This window comes from Ostrinia furnacalis, unplaced genomic scaffold, assembly GCF_004193835.3.
Source record: "Ostrinia furnacalis isolate ACB-3 unplaced genomic scaffold, ASM419383v2 OfSCF6654, whole genome shotgun sequence".
NCBI classification, from domain to species: domain Eukaryota; kingdom Metazoa; phylum Arthropoda; class Insecta; order Lepidoptera; family Crambidae; genus Ostrinia; species Ostrinia furnacalis.
Window position 1 is genome coordinate 39,441 of NW_021136893.1, and position 22,722 is coordinate 62,162.

The window sequence follows — 22,722 nt, forward strand, 5'->3', positions numbered from 1 at the left end:
CTACTGTATATGCAACTCTTGCAAGGCTACTTCTTTACGTAGCTCACACTGCCCTCTCGCTTTGGACGAAAGGGATGGAAATATACACTGTCACCAATACATACACTTCTTTGACTCTGATGCGCTCGGAACCGCGCGTTTTTGGCCTGTAGTAAAATAAATTAAAACAGAAAAGTGTAGTTGACACCTCTGACTATTGAGTAGTCTACTTTTTCTGAACCCTTTACACCAACGAATACTTAAATAAATAAATAAATACTCGAAAGAGGGTTACACCATTAACGAATTACTCCAAGAGACCGAAGAGAATTTATCCACAACGAGGAAACTCTTGGCCTATATCTCACCTTCTCGAAATTAGCACACTATTCTATACATAAACATGTAATAGAGGTCAATTGAAAATTTGGTGACATTAAATGAAAATCAGGAGTACTAATTCAATTCAATTTATTCAATTTACAAACAGTTATTGCTTTATATCTTCACCGCCTATAAATTCTATCAAAGGGACCTCTTAGAAACCTACAGATTGGACTACATTATTGTATAAAATTGATCCCGTGTTGATAAAGTAAATTTTGTACGAATCAGTTCGGTTATTGCATGCGAATGTTTAAAATTGTAGCTCATCATAACAATAAATTAACCTCAAATCTAAAGTCTGGTCCGGGAGCACGTAGAATTTTGTCCAATGACCCCAAGCAAAATAATTACGCGCGAGCGACAAGGATGGGTAGCTTGGGGTCATTGGACAAAATTCTACGTGCTCCCGGACCAGACTATAATAGGGATCCAATAAATCTGAGTTATCCTTGATTTTTAAATTATCACAGACAAATATCACATCTGCAAACATTTTTAACTTAATACATATAAGAAATAAAATCGCGTATCAATACCATCAGAGGATCCCTTATTACATAATGGAGATAAAACATTTAGGAACATTGGAAATAAAATATAAAATACAAACATAACCCAATGAAATCTTCAGTTCTGATAACATACATACATTACACAATACTTCAGTGGCTTCTGTATATAATTTAAGCTGCCTTAGAGCTTTTTCACAGTTGCGATTTGATCGGAGATTTCATGACAAGGCGGTATCGCGTTGATTTTGTTATAATTACGCTACAATCGCGCTACGATCACGCTACGCTGCCCTTAGCATACGCCACAATTTAAATCGCTTGACATAAATAGATGAAGGGCCAGTCAGTTTTAAACAGTTAAATTAATTTTAAATAATCAAGCAATGTATCATAAATTGAAGAAATAAGACGGATAATTCATTATTCTCACTCAAACGCTTCGGATACATATCAAGATAATACGTTGTATCTTGGAAGTCATATTATTTTTACTACATAAAATATTTAAAAATATCTTGAAAATATTTTCATACTTACCTAAAATCATAAAAAAATACTTCACAATAATATGCTTAATACTAATAATCTTCATAATATAATTCACAAACCGCATGCATTTTCACTAACTCAATTTTTTCTAAGTTTCACTTTGAAAACGTGACATTTTTATAATTTTCACGCCAATACATTCTCGAAAAGTGAAATCATATAATTTCTTCAATGACCGATTGTTGCGTTTGCAATAATTTTTAAAATGTTATTTGACATCTCGTCAAGGTCTGGTCAACACTATAAATAAAGTCTAAAATCGCTGCATAAAGCGAGGTTCAGACTTAGGCCCATAACAGAGGGTGAAACGCAACTGCAACGAAACTGCAACTGCTAGTTACTTTTTTTGAGTTGCATCTAAGTTTTTGCTATAGCGTCCGTTGAGAGACCACACATGACGCGACCAGTTTGAAACTTTCGTTCGTTGCAGTTGCGTTTCACCGTCAGTTCTGGGCCTTATGTAACGCAAATCACGTGGATTCGGCGCGAATTCTGCAGTTACTTATTTTGAGGTCTCTGTTCGCTCTTACAACATAAAAAGTAATGTTCGTTCGTTACATATCATTTACACAAGTCTGAACCCCGCTTTCAATACCCACTATTAGCGCCCAGCAAACGAGGCGTAGACAAGGCCTAAATGCCGCCACTATGATACGACGGCCTAAGACGGCTGTAGGTCTAGGATACGTGCCACGATAAACTTTTCTCGCGCCTGTTTATCGATTTTACGCGACAATCTCATATGTTTGTCGTCTAAAAACATCGATAAGATTATATCACGGCGCGCATCCTAGCCCGGCTGGTATGGTGATCAAAATTTTGTTATGAAATTACTGCACACTTATTTAGTGTTGACAATAATTTTCCATACATGAAAATCGGAACTCATTATGAATATCTGTTATTATCGTATGTTGCATGAACCAAATTCGTATTTTGGATAATTTCCCACGTTTAGTTCTAAAAGTAATAAAATTATGAGTTTTCCATAAGAAGAGCAATAAACTACGACCAACTGCATCTCTTGCAAGCTATAGCCCTTTGAAAATGGTCCACATTTTTTGGAAATTGGTTTCTACTGGGCTAAAGGTGCCAAAAGTAAAATAGGACTTTAGTATACCAATTTTATACACTTTAAACAGTCTTCAGAGACTGATATGACAGGTTTATGGTGCGTCCACACTGGATGAACGGGTTCGCGCGGCAAACTCGACATCCTGCTCACTCAAGAGCAGGGTGAGCAGGATGACCAGCATGCCGCGCGAGTCCGAGCGCCCAGTGTGGACACACCATTATACGATCGACGAATGAGCATATTCCAGGTCCTCACTCGGAACTTTTCTTTTGTTTTTCTTTTACGGTATTCCCATAAGTATTTCATAACGCTGCAATGCTTAGCGTACATCAATTTCTATTTTACGCTAACTCCATTGGAACTCCACAGCAACAAAGGTTACTGACCTTACCTAGGGTTGTCGCTGCGTCATTTCTTAAAGTCCTAGCGCGGGCACAGGCGTATACGTGATAGGGCTGGGCGCGCTCGCTTGACGCACACTCATCTCCCACGCGTCGAGGAGTTGTCCCACGGAGCATTGTTTCGGTAACCTGCGGGAGGAAAATATATTGTAGAAACGTGTAGTTGTAGCTTATCTACGATAGTTGCAAAAAGTCAATCAAAATCAATCTTCAAGGCTACCTTTTCACGGCAGTAGACGTGGCGGAGCGATGAGCTAGGTCATAATCCATCAAGAATTGTATTAACAGCTTGAGTCCCAGACGGCATACATTAATGCCATAACAATGAGGGCTATCGTTTTAGCGCTCACCAGTTAGCGCCACTGTAGAGTAAGGTCCTGTCACTTGCTAGTAGCGAAGACGGTGGCGCCAACTTGTGAGCGCTAAAGTGGTAGGAGGACTATCGTATTTGCACTCATCAAGATGGCGCCACTGTAGAGTAAGGTCCTGTCAATCGCCAGGGGTGCCAACTGTTAAGTATAAAAACGATAGCCCTCATTGATTTATCTATTGTGTCTAGATTCGCGGGCCTTGAAGGATTAAAACCTCCACTCCTCTTTAGGGGACAGTGAGTTGCATTGTTCAAAATAAAACTAATTTGAAACTCCGCTTTGCATAAGTTCTTGCTCCGTTCCGCTACTTCACTCCACCCCGGTGGAAAGGCAGCATAACTGAATCGAGTTTCATATAACATATTACTTCGTTTAAGTCAGTGATCGGTAGAAAAAAAAGTAGCTTTCTGTCAGCTTTTACGTGAAGGCGCAGTTGTGCTCCGTTTACGTTTCAGCTTCGATTGAACTAGCTGTCAAAACGATACTGCGATACGGATTTGTCAAAACAGCTGATGTCCAGTCGCATTGCAGTTGAAAATGTTTAGCGCAATCGGGGCTCTGGTATTACTGTGATGACGTCACCTGGCCACGCGCGCCTCCCACGCGCGTTCCACGCGCGCCAGGAACGAGTCGGGCGCGTCGGGCTTCGCGCCGCGCAGTCGCAGCCGGCACGGCGCGGCCAGCGGGTAGTCGCGCGGCACCGACACGTGCACCGGCGGCACGCACGGCAGACGCGCGTCGTCTAACTGCGCGACCAGGGATATGGCGCCGATGCCGCCTGATAACTGCATGTTGTCTAGGGACACCTGGAAAAGTTCAATGATTGATATAGCCACGACAGCCGAACGGTGAAGGGGTCGGAGTGGCCGACTCGAGATCCGAGGAACGCGGGTTCGAATCCCACCGCCGCAAGACTATTGTGGTGAGCCCACTCGTAACACAAGCTTATTTAGCTTACCACGAGAGGCTAACGGGACTATTAGTAATTTGGTTAATACAAAAAAAAGACAAGACGGTCGAAGGCATGAGGGAGTTCCTCCATGTTCAGTGTTCTGTCAACGGTAAAGTGACGTCAACGCAACGTACGAGTATGCGCAAGCGCTAAAAATTGAGCTACGCTAGCATGGTCTCTAAGTTTTGGGAGCAACCGCGCAAGAAGCTGCGAGTAGCTATATAAAAAACCCGGTGAAGTCTGAGTTTGAATCGCGTACACACACTTCACCCAATTCATAGTTGCATAACTGGTGCGTCGAAAACACATCGCGAAACCATACTGCAGAGCTAAATATTTGACATTTGCATCCTTACCTTAAACCTGGAGTCTAGCCTGGCGATTTCTCCTTGAAGAACATCAGGTATATCCATGACTGGCTCTTCTAATTTTTGCGTCTTGAGCGGTGGTGGTAGATTCCTAAAACAAACAACACTATTAAAATCTGTTGCTCCTGTCAACCCATCGATGGTTCGTTTCAGCCAAATGACGTTTACTGCTAGACCAAGGCCTACCCCAAGGATCATCTCCCCGAGTAAGAATCGAAAATAAAACACGATTGGGAGTAACACCAGCACGGCGAATCCGCAAGGAATCCACGAGCAAGCAGTGACCGATCACTGAATAGTTTTAGTGTGTTTTGAATCGTTTACTCGAGTAACATTATTGAGTGATGTCTCTAGTATGTAAACGAAACGGTGCTCAACTCTGAGGCAAACTAAATTGCACCATATTATTGACGATATTGAGTAAAGCCTGGTCCGTGAGCACGTAGAATCCCGTCCAATGACCCCAAGCTACCCGTCGCGCTCGCACACTCACTGCGGGCGCCCGTCGCACAGTCGCGACAGCAACATAATTACAGAGCGATAGGGATGGGTAGCTTGGGGTCATTGGACGGGATTCTACGTGCTCACGGACCAGGCTTTAGACATTTTTAAAATACCTTTGCGAAGAAATTCTTCTGTAGGAAGCATATTATTATTCTGTTATTTGGCTTTGGCTGAAACGAAACGAATCTTGACTAACCTGATCTCGGGCCCGTTGAGCGCGTCTAACGTGGAGCCGAAGGTACGCTTGAGCGTGTGGTTGGCCAGCGGCGACGACAGGCAGTTGTTCACTACTTCTAGCAGAGGATTGAAGATCTGCTCCTGTTGGGGACAAAGGCAAATGTTAAGCGTAGCTCGCTACGAGTGCTAATCGGTCGCTAACTACTGAACTGACTACCTCTCGTTCCAATCGTTGCAACTCCTGTGTAGCCAGTATCTACAGCTTGACCGCCAATAAAACCCATCCACTAAAGGTCAAGTTTGTCCCGGAGGAAAGTCAAACTGTCATTAGACCCGCAACGAAATTAATCAGAAAAACTGTAATATAGGAGTTCGAAGGTAAGGTTCGACTTCCGTCGCGACTCAAATTATACGCTCTATTAAAAATTTGGAGAAGGCAAACTTCAAGTTCAGTTAGCCAGCTCACAGTTCACTGAATGAACAGAGAGGAGAAAAGGGGCGGAGTTGAGAAAAGGGGCGGGGTTGAGAAAAGGGGCGGGGCTGAGAAAAAGGGCGGAGCTGAGAAAGGGGGCGGAGCTGAGAGAAGCGGACCGGACCTTAACTAATAAATAGGTCCGTTTTCCAAAGAGGAGACGAGATGCGTTATAATAAATACAAGTAACCAATAAAATTAGTTTTTTACGCGTTTCATCCCGCTCAGTTTCAGTAGAAACAGTTAAGCAGAGCGGCGAAGACCTCCCGCGGAGTGGATATGTTATATGGAGGTATTCTGGTGGAAATAACTTGATCGCTATACCGCTCGTCTCCTCACCGCTTATTTTCTGCTCTCCTAAAACAACATTGTTACTAATCCTTACTAACAATCTATGGATGAGTCTGAAATATGTCACAACTTACACAAATAACTTTCTTTCTCTGTTGACAACATATTTGTTGACAGATAACCTCTGAGAAGGCAGGATAAATTTTTATTTATTGAACAGGAGAATAATTATTTATTTATTGATTTACAATCTTCAATAATGACGTCACTGACCTTCCCCGGCGGGAGTCCCACGACGACGCCCTCGCTACGCTTGAAATCAAGTTTCTCTAGCACCACCTCGCATTTGATCAGGGTTTCAAGTGGCATCCGCTTGTTCGGGTTCGATAGGATGTCCAGTAGGTTCTTCATTTTGGTGAGTTTCTCCACGTCTGAGGAAAGGAAAAAACCGTCTATTGGGTACAACATTCAATTCCTGTGTGCTTACCATGAGTTTACGTTAGGTGTGCTCGTTAGCGAGTGAGTAAAAAAATCTATGAAGATTTTTTTTATGCATAACAGGGCAGTTATTTGACCACAATCGCACCTGAAAAGTAGCCCCTAGGGGCGCTGTACAATGTGTTTATGTCATACATTTACGGCCTTTTAATAAAAGTTACACCCTAGTTGAACTCTGGCTTAAGTTGTCATTTAGTATGGAAATGTAATTTTAATCCAAAGTTCATTCTAGATGTGAATTTTTATTAATAAGGAATTAAAGTAATTTTTAAACTCACTATACATGTACCACACTATTGTACGCTTTTAAAAGAGATGGTAGATTTTGTTGGCAGTTTTTAAGTGCTTAGAAAATTTACTCCATCTTGCTTCTGATGAAAAAAAAGGGAACAAAGTTAAGGGCAGTACTCACTTTCTCCCTCGCTAGCCATCCGGTGTATCATCTTCCTCAACGGCTCGATGTACACACACCGGCAGATTTAGCGGAACGCAAAAAAAAGTATGAAAATAAGGAAAATTACTACTGATCTATGAAATATTTATTATACAAAATAAAGAGATAATTAAAATAAAATAACATATATTTTTTAAATATTTAGTCGTTTTTATTTAATAAAAAATCATCGAAACGAAATTTCAATTTTTCAGTTTTGAACACAAATTAGAAATTGTGGCCAGATTAAAAATTAGGGTAGCTTATCACTATCCAAATGAATGAATTAATGATGGGTATTTCCCCCTCTTGCTCTGATGATGGTTTCCATTCATCTGAGCATGCTGCAGTTAATGATATGAAGGGTATTTTGGAGCAATGTCTGCCATTCCTCTAGTAACGCGTTTCTCAACACCACCGGTGGTATTCTGAGTTTAACACATCTTTTAAGAAAGTCCAAGACATGCTCTATAGGATTCTTGTCTAGGGATCTTGCCAGCCACTGCATCATGGGTATATCCAAATGGTTTAGATGTGCCTGTACTGAGCGAGCACTGTGAAAACGAACATTATCGTGAATTAAACTAAAGGAGTCCACAATAAATGGAGTAAATGGCACATCATGTTCTTCTAAAATGTTCCTAGTGTACCATTCAGAAGTCGTATTTCCTCCATCACCCACCACTAACTCCGTGCGAGCTCCCAAAAAAATCCTTCCCCACACCAGAATTAAGCTACCTCCATAAACCACGATATTTTCAAAATTAAGACTAAATGTTACGTTCTCTTTGTGTCTCCATATTCGCTATCTTCCATCGATCTGGTTTAAGAGAACTCTGCACTCATAAGTGAAGAGATCATGCCTCCAGTCGTTCAAGACCCAATCACGATATTCACGTGAAAAGTTCAATATGTTTTTTCGGTGCTGTGTCACAAGTTGGAGCTTTCTCGGGTATGCACGACCCTATACCAACTTCAGTAAATCTCCTGTGAACTGTGGGCTCAGTCACTCTTACTCCTCGAGTGTCTTTAAGGTTATTTCTGGCTTGAACAGCAGGTAACCGCGACTTTCTGAAAACTCGAAGTTGTAAAAAACGGTCATCCCGTCGCGAAGTACGCCTTTTTCTGACTTGAACCCTCCTCCTAACGACAGAAATGATCAATCTGTACCGTTGGTTACTGCCATGGGTGGTCGATACTGATCAACGACGTCTTACGGCAGCCGATTTGTATGCATGGCCGTTACTTCTCATTTCATCTGCCTTAATGATTTCTGACGGTGCTAAGCTGGGCATAATAAACCCTTATAAGTAACTGAATGCTTACACAACAAAATTCTCAGAAAAAAACATCTTTCACGTAAAAGAAATCCAAATTAGCAAAAGCTTCATTCAATTCAAAACACTCAACGAAACTGTTGATGGGGTAATTTAAACAAAATAATTAAAAAAATATACTGTTGGCAATTTTTTTTTTCATATTTAGAATTAAATTAAAAAATAATGTCATAATTAGGCATTTTTTTCCTAAAATAATGATGATATTGATGCTTTTTTTTCCGTTCCTCTAAATCTGCCGGTGTGTGTATTTGGACAGCTGTCTGACCTTCTCCCGGTAAGCTGCCACCTCCCCCGGGGGAGGCTACACCTCTAATAGGAATAAATAAACAAACTGATGTCTAGTATTCACTCTCTCCCTCGCTAGCCATCCGGTGTATCATCTTTCCAGCTTGTACTTGAAATGCCTTTGGAGTGATACCGGACTTTCTCTCAGTAGGCTGTCTCTTCCCACCATTGTAAGTAAAGGGGGGAACCACCATGCCCATAACTACACGTCTAATGGAAGAAGTAACTAACTATATCTAGTATTCACTCTCTCTCTCTCGCTAACCAAAACCATCCAGTGTATCATTTTTCGCAACAGCTCGATGTACTTGGACAGTCTCCCGGGGGAGTATACGACTCTAATGGAGATAAAGTAACAAACTTATGTCATTAGTATTAACTCACTTTCTCTCTCATCCGGTGTATCATCTTCCTCAACGGCTCGATGTATTTGGACAGCTGTCTGACCTTCTCCCGCTAAGCTGCCTCCTCCCCCGGGGGAGGCTACACCTCTAATAGGAATAAAGTAACAAACTAATGTTCTAATACTCACTCTCCCCCTCGCTAGCCATCCGGTGTATCATCTTCCTCAACGGCTCGATGTATTTGGACAGCTGTCTGACCTTCTCCCGGTAAGCCGCTTCCTCCCCCCCAGGGGAGGCCACACCTGCCCCTACGGGTGTGTTTAGGGAAGATGAAGGGGACGCCACCATGCCCATGCCTACGCCTCTGTGGAGATAAGAATAAGAATGTCTTTATTCAGCACAATTTAAGGTATACAAAGCAAGAGTAAGTAAACATAAAAAATAAATAAAAACATATGCTGAATAGGCACCCACTCAGCAAAAATCGCGACATGTCACAAACGTCATGCCGAGAAGCTGGTTTTCAGCGGGAACCAATGCGTCATGAGGGTTGCGTGCCCTTCTGGTCGAGACCTGTGGTCGAGACGGTTTGATCAGGCAGAGTCAGACAAGTTATAGGCGAGTTACAGCCTGATTGTGGTCTGATGACACAGTGAGCCAGGTCAGTCTACTGGCCATTAGAAGGGTGATGAGATGAAGGATTATTAATGTATGCCGTGGATAATGGACATTTAATCTGTGCAAGACTCCAAATTAAAAAATATTTTAGCCTTTTGGTTTCGACAGAATAAAATAGGATCACCCCACTCTTTCCAGGGATATCAAAAAGAAAGAAATGTGCGAAAATCAAGCCTTCCCAAATTGTATTTTTCATTACTTTCTGGTAAATTAGAAGCAGTCTTGTAGTTAAGATTAAGAGCCTTCGCTAAAACTGCCTGACACGCGGTTCAGAATCGCAAATTAGTACGACCAAAGCACACGAGCTTCCGCGAAAAGCGTGCATTTCCATAAATTAATTCGTGAGAGCGCTGCGGACACCCACGGGAGTCTTAGTGAAGACGTTGGCGTAGTGAGCTGCCACACTGCCTCTAGTCGTGCATCTGTGGCGATTTCGCCGCTCCGCTTTGAAACTGCTTGTAATCCGCCAGTGTGGCAAGGTGTTTAATGACCTGATACCTCTCGTACGTCTGCTGGTGGTGCTGCAGATACTCTGCGACTCTATTTTGCACCGTCGCTATGATCTAGAACACCTGGCCTCTAAGGAAATACTCTTTCATCGTCTATTAGACTAGGCTCTAAAGGTCCTGTTATAGACTAATAGCCTCTGCTGCTCGTACCTCTGCGGAGGCGCGTGGTGCTGCAGATGCGTCTGCGGCGCCGAGGGCGAAGGGCTGGCCGCCTCACGCGCCCAGCGAGCTCAGCCCCCTACCAGAGTAAATACAAATGAGTAGGTCATCTATTATCATTTAGTGTGTGCGTGCGCGCTGCATACGTGTTGTCGCGCTCACATACAAACCGCGCCCGTGCGTTTCTATGAAGATGACCTACTCATTTGTATTTACTCTGATATTATCCTCTCTGTTAGTACCTTTGCGGCGGCGCGTGGTGCTGCAGATGCGTCTGCGGCGCGGAGGGCGAAGGGCTGCCACCACACGCGCCCAGCGCGCCCAGCCCCGACAAAGGAGACGGCATCGGCCCGCCGCCGCCCACGCCCACGCCTGAACCGCCCATCACGCCTGCAGAAGCGAATGTTTATTAAACCCACTGTTAAAAATGCTCACGTGACATTGGAGGCTTTATGTGTTCACTGTGGCGAAAAACTCAACGAAATTTATCAGCGATCGGCGAGTTTGCGACTGTATCAATGCTGAATCACGTTTTGGCGACTCTGCGTTCGATTGTAGTAGCGGAATCAGCGACACTATCGATGCAGCATCGCGATTTCTGACGCGGTATTGTAATCGCGCGTTTTAGCGATTGCTTCGATTCTGGATCGGCAACACTGCTGACGGAGAGATTTAAACGCTGTATCGAGCTTCCGAAAACCGACTCTATCGCCGCGTTTGACGTTTTTAAGTCTGCGGTGTAAAATGAGTAGTCGCTGAATTGGTTTTGGACACAGAACGTCATATTCGATAAATGTCATCGATCACTTTCTCAAAATCTTTTGCGAAAAGTGACCTTTTGCAAAAGTAACATTCTGCAAGTGACTTTTGAGAATTATGCGATGACATTTCGCGAATATGACATCCTGCGTCAAAAGTACTGAATTACACTAAGTCGCCGATCGCCGATGCTAAAAGTAACACGTATACCTAACGGGATTGAACAGGGCAAAACCGGCTAAATCAGACTTATGATAAGTAACAATTAAACTTGACCTTCATTGGTTGGGTTTTTATGGCGGTCAAGCTGTAGATCCTGGCTACACAGGAGTTGCAGAGGTGGGAATTAATTAACAAATAAATAAGAACTGCGATGTGAAAGTCATTGTTCAGCAGTGGACGTCCTATGGCTGAAATGATGATGATGATGAACTCACCCATCCCCACAGGACTAGGCCCGCCCATGTTGGGCGAGGGCGCGGAGGGCGAGGGACTCCGCCTCAGGAACTGGCTGGGCGGCGGCGCCCTGACCTGCGGGTAGCCGCCCACCAGCATGCCGCCCACCACTTCGGGCTTGTTCTGCACCCGCCCTTGCAATCAACTCACCCATCCCCATGGGACTAGGCCCCAACGATAGCAGCCCGAAGTACCGTATTTGTGGTGTCAAGCCCCAGAAGGGGGAGAATTGACTATGAGAAGGGACATGGATCAGATAAATTTGTAGGGAGTCAAGCAAAGCGCCCGGGGAAAAGAGCCCAGAGCAAGTACCCGCGCGCTCTCCCGAGATTCGGTTCGTACGCCGTGAGGCTGGAAGAACCATGGGTGGTATAGTCTGGTCCGTGAGCACGTAGAATTTTGTCCAATGACCCTTAGCTACCCATCCTTATCGCTCGCGCGTAATTATGTTGCTATCGCGCTCGCACACTCACTGCGGACGCCCGTCGCACAGTCGCGACAGCAATAATTACGCGCAAGCGATAAGGATGGGTAGCTAGGGGTCATTGGACGGGATTCTACGTGCTTTAAGAATGTTATTATGTAGCCAGATCTTACAATAATTGTTTTTAAGCCACAAATATTCCTTAACTATTTCCTAATTAATTCAATAACATATAGTTTATAAATTATAAGTTCCAAATAAATTAAATACCTATTAAACAAGTAAAATTCGAAAGTGACTGTATGATTTTGCATTTCTCGCCTTAACTAGCTAAACTAATATCATGAGATTTACAATCTTAATATCAACAATAATTATAGAAAGAGCTACTTTTTTCTCAGGAAATTGCACAGTTACCTCGGAATGTGCGATAGCAATTTTGTGACCCGAGCGGGCAATCGCTAGTTCAATTTTTACACGAAGCCCCATATAATATTTTGTAGCGATTCTTTATTGGGTTTCAAATTTGCTAAAATGCGACGTTGCCAAACTAGCGCCACGGATGCGGGTAAGCTAAGCAATACTCAATCCTAAACGCTTTACATAGAGCTTGGTTTGCTAGGGCAAACATCTACAGTGGTGCGCCGACGCTGCTTAGACCCGAAAGATGAATGAATGGGGGCGTAGCTTAATCGAGCGTGTGTGTGCAAACAATTTAGGCCCTTAAGGTGTCAAGGCGTCCGAGTCCTCGATAGTACGTTTGCCGTGTGTGTGCAAGACCGCACCCTATTGGTAACTATCAATTTTATTCCGACGCAATTGTCATACAATTTTCATGTGCGGTACTGCTAACGGACGACTAACGTCTGTTTCAAAACGCCTCATTTGAAAGCGCCCTAAGAGCTAAAGCACACGATGCGTTGCACACTGCAAAGATTTCGCCTTATCGCGCGACGCGACGCTGTACCGCTCACGTGCCTGTCACAGATATTTATATGAAAGATATAAGCCGCTGCAACGCATCGTGTGCTTGAGCTCTAATGTCTAAACGCTGCGCACGTAACATTGGAGGCATTATGTGTTCACTGTGGCGAAAGAACGCAACGAAATTCGTGTTGAATAGGGCCTTGGTACACATAAAACCCACTGTTAACGATGCTCGCGGGACATCAGCGGCAAAATGTGCCCACTGCACTGTAGCGAAATAACGCAATGAAGATTCTTAGTTTACATAAGGGCAACAGCAGACATGTTACATTTAGCATTAGTGATCGACGATTTTGCTAATGTATCGGTGCTGAATCACGTTTTGGCGACTCTCTGCGTTCTATAGCAGTATCGGAATCATGCGTTTTAGCGACACTATCGATGAAGCATCGCGATTTGGCGACTTCATGCGTTCGGACACGGTATCGGAATCGCACGTTTTAGCAACTGCTCCGATGCTAGATCAGCAAAAATCCCCAGAAGGGGGAAAATTGACTATGAGAAGGGACATGGATCAGATAAATTTGTAGGGATTCAAGCAAAGCGCCCGGGGAAAGAGCCCAGAGCAAGTACCCGCGCGCTCTCCCGAGATTCGGTTCGTACGCCGTGAGGCAGGAAGAACCATGGGTGGTATAGTCTGGTCCGTGAGCTCGTAGAATTCTGTCCAATGACCCTTAGCTACCCATCCTTATCGCTCGCGCGTAATTATGTTGCTATCGCGCTCGCACACTCACTGCGGACGCCCGTCGCACAGTCGCGACAGCAATATAATTACGCACGAGCGATAAGGATGGGTAGCTAGGGGTCATTGGACGGGATTCTACGTGCTCACGGACCAGACTTTAGTGGGATTTGTCTCGTCTCCTCTCCGCTTTGAAAAATGGTGAAAATAAAATGCCAGCTTCGCTACACCTCCTCTCGCCTTCGCTTTGGTAAAATGGGGCCTAAATTAGACATGGGAAAGTAACAAATAATAATAACTCACCCATCCCCACAGGACTAGGCCCGCCCATGTTGGGCGAGGGCGCGGAGGGCGAGGGACTCCGCCTCAGGAACTGGCTGGGCGGCGGCGCCCTGACCTGCGGGTAGCCGCCCACCAGCATGCCGCCCACCACTTCGGGCTTGTTCTGCACCCGCCCTTGCAATAAACTCACCCACGGGACTAGGCCCCAACGATAGCAGCCCGAAGTAGCGTATTTGTGGTGTCAAGCCCCAGAAGGGGGAAAATTGACTATGAGAAGGGACATGGATCAGATAAATTTGTAGGGAGTCAAGCAAAGCGCCCGGGGAAAAGAGCCCAGAGCAATTACCCGCGCGCTCTCCCGAGATTCGGTTCGTACGCCGTGAGGCTGGAAGAACCATGGGTGGTATAGTCTGGTCCGTGAGCACGTAGAATTTTGTCCAATGACCCTTAGCTACCCATCCTTATCGCTCGCGCGTAATTATGTTGCTATCGCGCTCGCACACTCACTGCGGACGCCCGTCGCACAGTCGCGACAGCAATATAATTACGCGCGAGCGATAAGGATGGGTAGCTAGGGGTCATTGGACGGGATTCTACGTGCTCACGGACCAGGCTTTAGTGGGATTTGTCTCGTCTCCTTTCCGCTTTGAAAAATGGTGATAATAAAATGCCAGCTTCTCTACACCTCCTTTCGCCTTCGCTTTGATGAAATGGGGCCTAAATTAAACATAGGAAAGTAACAAATAAAAACCAACTCACCCATCCCCACAGGACTAGACTAAAAACTGCGATGTGGAAGTCATTGGGGGAGATCCATCAGCAGTGGACCTGTGCCTGAAATGATGATGATGATGATGAAGACTCACCCATCCCCACAGGGCTAGGCCCGCCCATGTTGGGCGAGGGCGCGGAGGGCGAGGGACTCCGCCTCAGGAACTGGCTGGGCGGCGGCGCCCTGACCTGCGGGTAGCCGCCCACCAGCATGCCGCCCACCACTTCGGGCTTGTTCTGTACCCGCCCTTGCATGTGTAGCATGTTCAGATTTACGTTCTGGTTGTTGCCCATACCACCCACTGGAGAGATGGAATGGTGATAAAAAAGTTAATTAATATAGTCTGGTCTGCAACTTCTGCAAGCACGTAGAATTTTGTCCAATGACCCAAGCTACCCATCCTTATTGCTCGCGCGTAATTATGTTGCTGTCGCGCTCGCACACTTACTGCAGCCGCCCGTCGCACAGTCGCGACAGCAATATAATTACGCGCGAGCGATAAGGATGGGTAGCTTGGGTTGGACAAAATTCTACGTGCTCACAGACCGGGCTTTAGATCAATTTACTTTTGAGTTCACAATAAAATAGGTTTCGGTCCAGATGCACAGTCAGCGTTAAATAGTCCGTGATACCCAAAGTAGCCAAAAGTTCGCAAAACGTCTTTGTTACAGTTGGAATAAGGATGTGTTATCAACTTTTTGGACAAGTTTGGGCGTCACGAACTATTTGACGCCGATTGTACCAACAAAAACAAATGCTTACGTGACATTGGCGAAATCATGGTTCTCTATACCAAGTTGTTGCCAAAATAAAAGAAGAACAAAATGCAGAGTGAAAAAAAAGTAGCATTCGAATCTAACTTCCTCTTGGGAGCCTTGAAATTAGAGGCGTGAGGTAGCGCTGCACAGTGGCGCCACTGAAACGCAGTCGCGACGTTCGTTGCGATTCTAGAAATTGTAAACTAATAGTATTGATGACCCACGCTGAACTGTCCCACCAAACTCAATGACAGGGGGGCGCTACCATCGTTCAACTATATGGTTTCCAACATGGCAAAAATCGGAACCAGCGATCCGGTATTGACGGTGGCGCCCCACTGTCGATGTGATAGACAGGACAGTTCAGTATCTTGGAACTATAGTGCCACTGCAGCGCTTTTATACCTGTAATTTGAAGGCTCCAACTTCGAAACTATTTAAAAAAAATGATAGAATAAAAGAAATAGTAAACCATATACATAACATTAAACCCCCCCACAAATAGATAAGTTATCATTGTAGGTACAAATTAACATTTATTAAATGTTAAATACATCGTAATGTGTGTAGTTATCAGTGTGATATGAATGTTGTAGTTGTTACTGGATAATCGCAAGTCTGTCACGCATTAATTAGGACTCATTACAAAATTGTTGTGAGACATTGTTGTTATTACATATTACAAACATTTGTTTTTTTATATTACAGGAAAATATATGAAATGCGCTATTTGAAGTCTGTTGTCATGATTAAAGAAACTGAAATGGAAATGTTGGGTCTCAACTTTTGCGATTTTTCTCTCCTAAATGTGAAATATATAAATTACAGAAAAAAATTTTTTGGGCTATCACTTGTTTTTTTTTTACAGATTTCACATTTTCGCACAATTCGTAATAACTATGCAAGTAAATACTTGAAGGTTGGTAAGGTCAGTTACCAATAAGTTTGTTGACACCAACAAAACATTTGTTTTTTTTTAATATTATAGCCTGACCAGGAACATAAAAACCCTGGCATAGAGGCGGGTCAATTGCATTTGATAGTGCAACACTGAGTACAGTCGTACCTGTGTTAAATTAATAGGCTAACTTTATGTATCAGGATTCTAGATTACGGGCTAATTTGATATTTTCATAAATTAACGAAAAAATATTATTATAGGTAACCTGGTTTAAATAAATTAAATGAAACCATCAATCGAGTTAGTAGGATTTATTTTATTATTCGTCAATAATCAAATTCAGAACTTGAATATTCAACTGCAATGTGTGCTCATGAACGCTTCAAACTCGGTACTTCGTTCCCAATTCCATAAAATTCAACACTTAGAAAGTGACAAAAAACTTTAAAATAGGTAGTTGAAACAAACCACAGCTAATTTTCATAGTGGACTGTACTATACGATAAACATGTCAGTCAATTTGACAACCTTTGTCGGAAACATTATTCAATGAAAATATTGTCCGAACCCTTAGTATTTCTCTTCGACAAATACTTTAACACATTGTGAACCACTTTTCTTTCACGACTATAAAAAGATTTTAGCAATTTAATTCACAAAATCAATTGCGCACATTTAAAATAAAGTTTGTTTACACTTTGACAGCAATAGACTGACATGCAAGGTGACATGTCAATGAAGTTTTCAGTTACACTAGGCCCGCCCATGTTGGGCGAGGGCGCGGAGGGCGAGGGACTCCGCCTCAGGAACTGGCTGGGCGGCGGCGCCCTGACCTGCGGGTAGCCGCCCACCAGCATGCCGCCCACCACTTCGGGCTTGTTCTGCACCCGCCCTTGCAATCAACTCACCCATCCCCATGGGACTAGGCCCCAACGATAGCAGCCCGAAGTACCGTATTTGTGGTGTCAAGCCCCAGAAGGGGGAGAATTGACTATGAGAAGGGACATGGATCAGATAAATTTGTAGGGAGTCAAGCAAAGCGCCCGGGGAAAAGAGCCCAGAGCAAGTACCCGCGCGCTCTCCCGAGATTCGGTTCGTACGCCGTGAGGCTGGAAGAACCATGGGTGGTATAGTCTGGTCCGTGAGCACGTAGAATTTTGTCCAATGACCCTTAGCTACCCATCCTTATCGCTCGCGCGTAATTATGTTGCTATCGCGCTCGCACACTCACTGCGGACGCCCGTCGCACAGTCGCGACAGCAATAATTACGCGCAAGCGATAAGGATGGGTAGCTAGGGGTCATTGGACGGGATTCTACGTGCTCACGGACCAGGCTTTAGTAGGATTTGTCTCGTCTCCTCTCCGCTTTGAAAAATGGTGAAAATAAAATGCCAGCTTCGCTACACCTCTTGCCTTCGCTTTGGTGAAATGGGGCCTAAATTGGACATAGGAAAGTAACAAATAAAAACCAACTCACCCATCCCCACAGGACTAGGCCCGCCCATGTTGGGCGAGGGCGCGGAGGGCGAGGGACTCCGCCTCAGGAACTGGCTGGGCGGCGGCGCCCTAACCTGCGGGTAGCCGCCCACCACTTCGGGCTTGTTCTGCACCCGCCCTTGGAATCAACTCACCCATCCCCATGGGACTAGGCCCCAACGATAGCAGCCCGACGCGAAGTACCGTATTTGTGGTGTCTTGACACACTCACTGCGGACGCCCGTCGCACAGTCGCGACAGCAATATAATTACGCGCGAGCGATAAGGATGGGTAGCTAGGGGTCATTGGACGGGATTCTACGTGCTCACGGACCAGGCTTTAGTGGGATTTGTCTCGTCTCCTCTCCGCTTTGAAAAATGGTGATAATAAACTGCCAGCTTCTCTACACCTCCTTTCGCCTTCGCTTTGATGAAATGGGGCCTAAATTAGACATTGGAAAGTAACAAATAATAATAACTCACCCATTCCCACAGGACTAGGCCCGCCCATGTTGGGCGAGGGCGCGGAGGGCGAGGGACTCCGCCTCAGGAACTGGCTGGGCGGCGGCGCCCTAACCTGCGGGTAGCCGCCCACCAGCATGCCGCCCACCACTTCGGGCTTGTTCTGCACCCGCCCTTGCATGTGTAGCATGTTTAGATTCACGTTCTGGTTGTTGCCCATACCACCTACTGGAGACGGAAATATGATTTAAAAAATAGATGGTTTCACTATAAAAGAGGTTCCGGTCCGGGTGTACCATAGAAAACAAATACAGATTTGAAAAAAAAACCTCACATTTGAATCTAACTTCCTCTTAGGCCCCTCGCCCACGGCGACTTTTTGTCGCGCATTTCGTACTACATAAGTGATGCCAACGCGGTACTAACGCGCGACTGCGATATAAAGTCGCCGTAGGCGAGGGCCCCTAGTGTAGACGCACATTGGGCGACAGTCGCCTAATGTGCGCCTATACTTAAGGGCGCCTTCAAATTAGACCCTTGATGAGAGGTTGCTGCTCGTCTTTGTCACGATGTCACTAGTAGAGGCGCTGCAATTTCGCTTCAAAAAATTACAGAGTGCTGTCACAGCAGCGTTTCATTCATCTAATTTGAAGGCGCTCTTAGAGGCGTGAGGAGCGTTGCAGTGGCGCTACTGAAACGCAATCGCAGCGCTACTGAAACGCAGTCGCAGCGCCACTACCGTGACAAACGCGACTTGCGTTGCGTTTCTAAAAATTGTATGAACAACTAATAATAGTGCCCCAGTAGCGCTTTCTCACGCCTCTAATTTCATGGCGACTTAACTTCGAACCTATTTGGAAAAAAAAATCTTATGATTGAATAAAAAAAATAGTAAACCATACATTACTCCCCCCCACAAATAGATAAGTTATCATTGTAGGTACAAATTAACATTTATTAAATGTTAAACACATCGTAATGTGTGCAGTTATCAGTTTGATATGAATGTTATAGTTGTTACTGGATAATCACAAGTCTGTCAAGCATTTACAAAATTGTTGTGAGACATTGTTATTATTTATTACAACAAACAATTTGTTTTTTTGTATTACAGGAAAATATATGAAATGCGCTATTCGAAGTCTGTTGTCATGATGATTAAAGAAACTGAAATGGAAATGTTAGGTCTCAACTTTTGCGATTTTTCTCTCCTAAATGTGTAATATACATTACAGAAAAATATTTTTTGGGATATCACTTGTTTTTTTTACAGATTTCACATTACTGACACAAATAGTAATAGCTATGCACATAAATACTTGAAGGTTGGTAAGGTCAGTTACCAATAAGTTTGTTGACATCAACAAAGATAACATTTGTTTTTTTTATATTAATGATATTATATTGATCAGGTGTTAAAAACATTTTTACACATTGATGATTACTTTACCAAGTACAAAAATAAAATAAAAACAAAGTTCATGACTACTCACCCATTTGTCCTGGCATTTGTCCCTGCATGTTATTTGGCGCCATCTGTCCCCCCATACCGCCAACCACTTGATTGCACTGTCCCATTTGTTGTCCCATGGTGTTTGTGCCACTCATGGGTACTGACATGGTGTTTTGCATGGACATGTTGGGCATAATCTGGCCCTGCATACCAGGCCCAGCTAGTTGGTTCTGTAGTTGGCTTCCCATGGGGTTCCCCATGCCACCCATGCCTCCGATCATGTTGTTTCCCATTTGGCCCTAAAGAAATTAACACAATGCAATAAATCTCAAAACTGTCATTATTTAATTCTGTGAGGTGGTTAATTCATAAAAAATTAGGTACCTGATTTGGGACCATCCCCATTCCTCCTCCCATTTTGCTTTGAAGTTGCTGCATATTCATCTGAGGCCGTTGTGTTAATGTTTGCAATAAATTCGTGGCCGTCTGGGCTTGTGGGCCTCCTTGCGATACAATGGGGCCTTGTTGACCCATCTGGGGCTGCATGCCTCCCATCCCTGGGTTAGGTCCCATAACCCCTTGAGGCTGCATCTGGCCTTGAGGCCCCATATTCATCATCTGGTTCCTTGATCCTTGAGATGCTAAGTTCTGTAAGGCGTTGATGGGATCTGGGGCCAAGCCAGACTGGTTATTTGGGGCCTGTTGGGACTGGCCAGGCTGGTTCTGTACTTGAGGATTAGGCCCTGCTTGATTTTGGTTGGGTCCCTGCATATTTGGTGCACCCTGGTTTTGTTTTGGTTGAGCTGAAATTAAATTAAAAAACTTATGTTTGAGAGCAAACAAAATACGCAAGTACACGCTACACTTGGCAGACCTGCATTATCTATTACTCTGGATATTACTCACTAACTGCCTCACGCCTCTTATCACTCAGCGTTGGGTTATACGTTGTTGATTAACTATGTTTTATTTTGAAAAATGTGAGTTATCAACGTTGACCTATTCGTTAAAGTTTAATGTAGTGGAACATAATTACATATTAGTTTGCATAAAAATGGTTCAATATTTTGTTTGAATTTAAAATGATTTGTTTGATTGAGATTTTTTAAACATATTTTGGTAAAAAAAAATTCATCAATAAAAATAATAGATTTGTATGTGGGACTTTAAATAATAAGTACTAGTGAGTATATTGGTTTTCCCAATTGAACTATTCACAGTCAAAGAGACTTTTGCAAAATATAGTAAGTTTTAGAAGCATTAGCATCACATAAAATGAAATTGACTATTAATATCTTTCAAATAAAATGATAAATAATTTATATGTAATATTTTTTTCTTAAAAATACTTATGACTGCGACTTTAAGACACACATTTTTCAACTTGTCTTTGTCATCATTCAGTTTTGTATTCTTCCCATCTAATTCAATTAAATAATTAAATTAACATAAGCTTATAACTAAAGATATAAGTTAAGTAAATCTTGGTGAAATGTAAGCTATACTAAATTACATTACAGACAGTTGTGGAAGTGTCCTAACTAATGTATAGCAGTATAGCTGATACATCCAAAAATTCAGTCTTTTTTATTGAAATTAATGGTGAGGTATTTGAGACATAATTTTTTTGTATACTAAAGTACATTTGCTAAGGCAAGAGCATTCTAAATAAGAAACATTAGCTTTAGTAAAATAATCAAATCGTGGTGAGTAAGTATATTACGCTATCATCATATTTTAAGTGTATATAGCCTGATGTTTTACTTTATTGGTGTAAGATTTGGTGGCTGTCCTTAGTAAATGAATAAATCCACACTCTAAAGCAATCATTTCTCATTCACGTAATCAAATAAAAAGGACATTAAATACTTACACATCTCTCTGACATGCAAAATGAGCTTCGCAACCATATTCATGTACTCCTCACGTGTCTTGGCCTTCGTAAACACATGGTTCTCCATCTCACTGCTGTTTCTAGCAACTTGCATGCCCGAACGCTGAATGACTTCTTCTCTGTGAATCCATAAATTTAATTTAAGACTTACTAACCTGTTACAGAATGGATGGTTACTTTAACGATAAGAACTTTGTTTACTAGGGTATTAGCAATAATTCATGTACATCAAAGATACGGTAGATAAATAATAAACAAACAGAAGGTGTTTTCAAAACAAAAATACCCAAATACTTACATTTTCGTGACCACACCTTGACGAAAGCTTGGAGTTCGCCAGTTATTGTCATCTGACGCCATGGCATTAAACTGCTTTAAGTTATCCATTTTAATTTATATAACACAAAAACACACACAATCGGTCGATTTTCTTAAATTTGCATGGGAATTTCTAAATGCATTGAGTTGAAATTATCGCGTCCNTAAAACACCTGAAACACGTGTTGCCACTGTCACATGCGGCGAGCGCGAGTTGAAATTATCGCGTCCATTTCATTTTTGAGCTGTCAAAATTTTTTAGTGATACCCGCTACTTCCATCTGAAAATGTACAGTTTACGTGTAGATAAGATACCATTAAAAAAAAACAATTCCTGTTTTGTTTGATTAATATAAGCCTACCGCCTCCTACCTCAAATTATTTTTTCTTAGACTTTGGATATTTTTTTTTACCTACATCAAGGTTNTGATTCGGATATAATGACGTCACGCGGCCCTGCGTACGTTGACTTTTAGCGGCAAAAACGGCCTATGTTTATTATTTAATATCTTCGTAAGTAATGGTCCGATTTGGATAATTCAAAAAGATATATCTTTCTTATGTCTTAAAGATTAACGTAGATACTAGTTTTATTGAATTTTCTACAACAGTACTGATCCTCATTGAATCTATTGAAAACTTATGGATCAAAACTTAATAAAAAAAATCCTTCAAATTTTAATTGTAAAGTCAAAAAGAAAGTTATTTTCTCCAAGTTTTGAGGTCGAATCGCCTCTGCTGGCTGAGGCTTTAAAGATCCTGAGAATCAGTAAAATAAATGACTAATATTTTTAGTAAAAGTACATAAAATTA

General features: G+C 43.0%; 1 protein-coding gene across 2 annotated transcripts; it reads right to left on the reverse strand.

Moving 5' to 3' along the window:
* Positions 1-818: 818 nt before the first annotated feature.
* MED15 (mediator complex subunit 15) lies at positions 819-22,067 on the reverse strand. Of its 2 annotated transcripts, none has more exons than XM_028318072.1 (12): positions 21,890-22,067; positions 21,571-21,710; positions 20,082-20,500; positions 19,738-19,996; positions 18,266-18,469; positions 10,527-10,674; positions 9,127-9,302; positions 6,312-6,469; positions 5,295-5,416; positions 4,583-4,685; positions 3,857-4,080; positions 819-3,032 (listed from the first exon to the last, which is right to left on the reverse strand). In XM_028318072.1, the coding sequence occupies exons 1-12, from the start codon at positions 21,976-21,978 to the stop codon at positions 2,918-2,920; spliced, it is 2,157 nt and encodes a 718-aa protein (XP_028173873.1). In that variant the 5' UTR covers positions 21,979-22,067; the 3' UTR covers positions 819-2,917. The 2 variants fall into 2 exon arrangements, with proteins under 2 accessions (XP_028173873.1, XP_028173872.1); XM_028318071.1 differs by having other exon boundaries at positions 18,266-18,472.
* Positions 22,068-22,722: the final 655 nt, after the last annotated feature.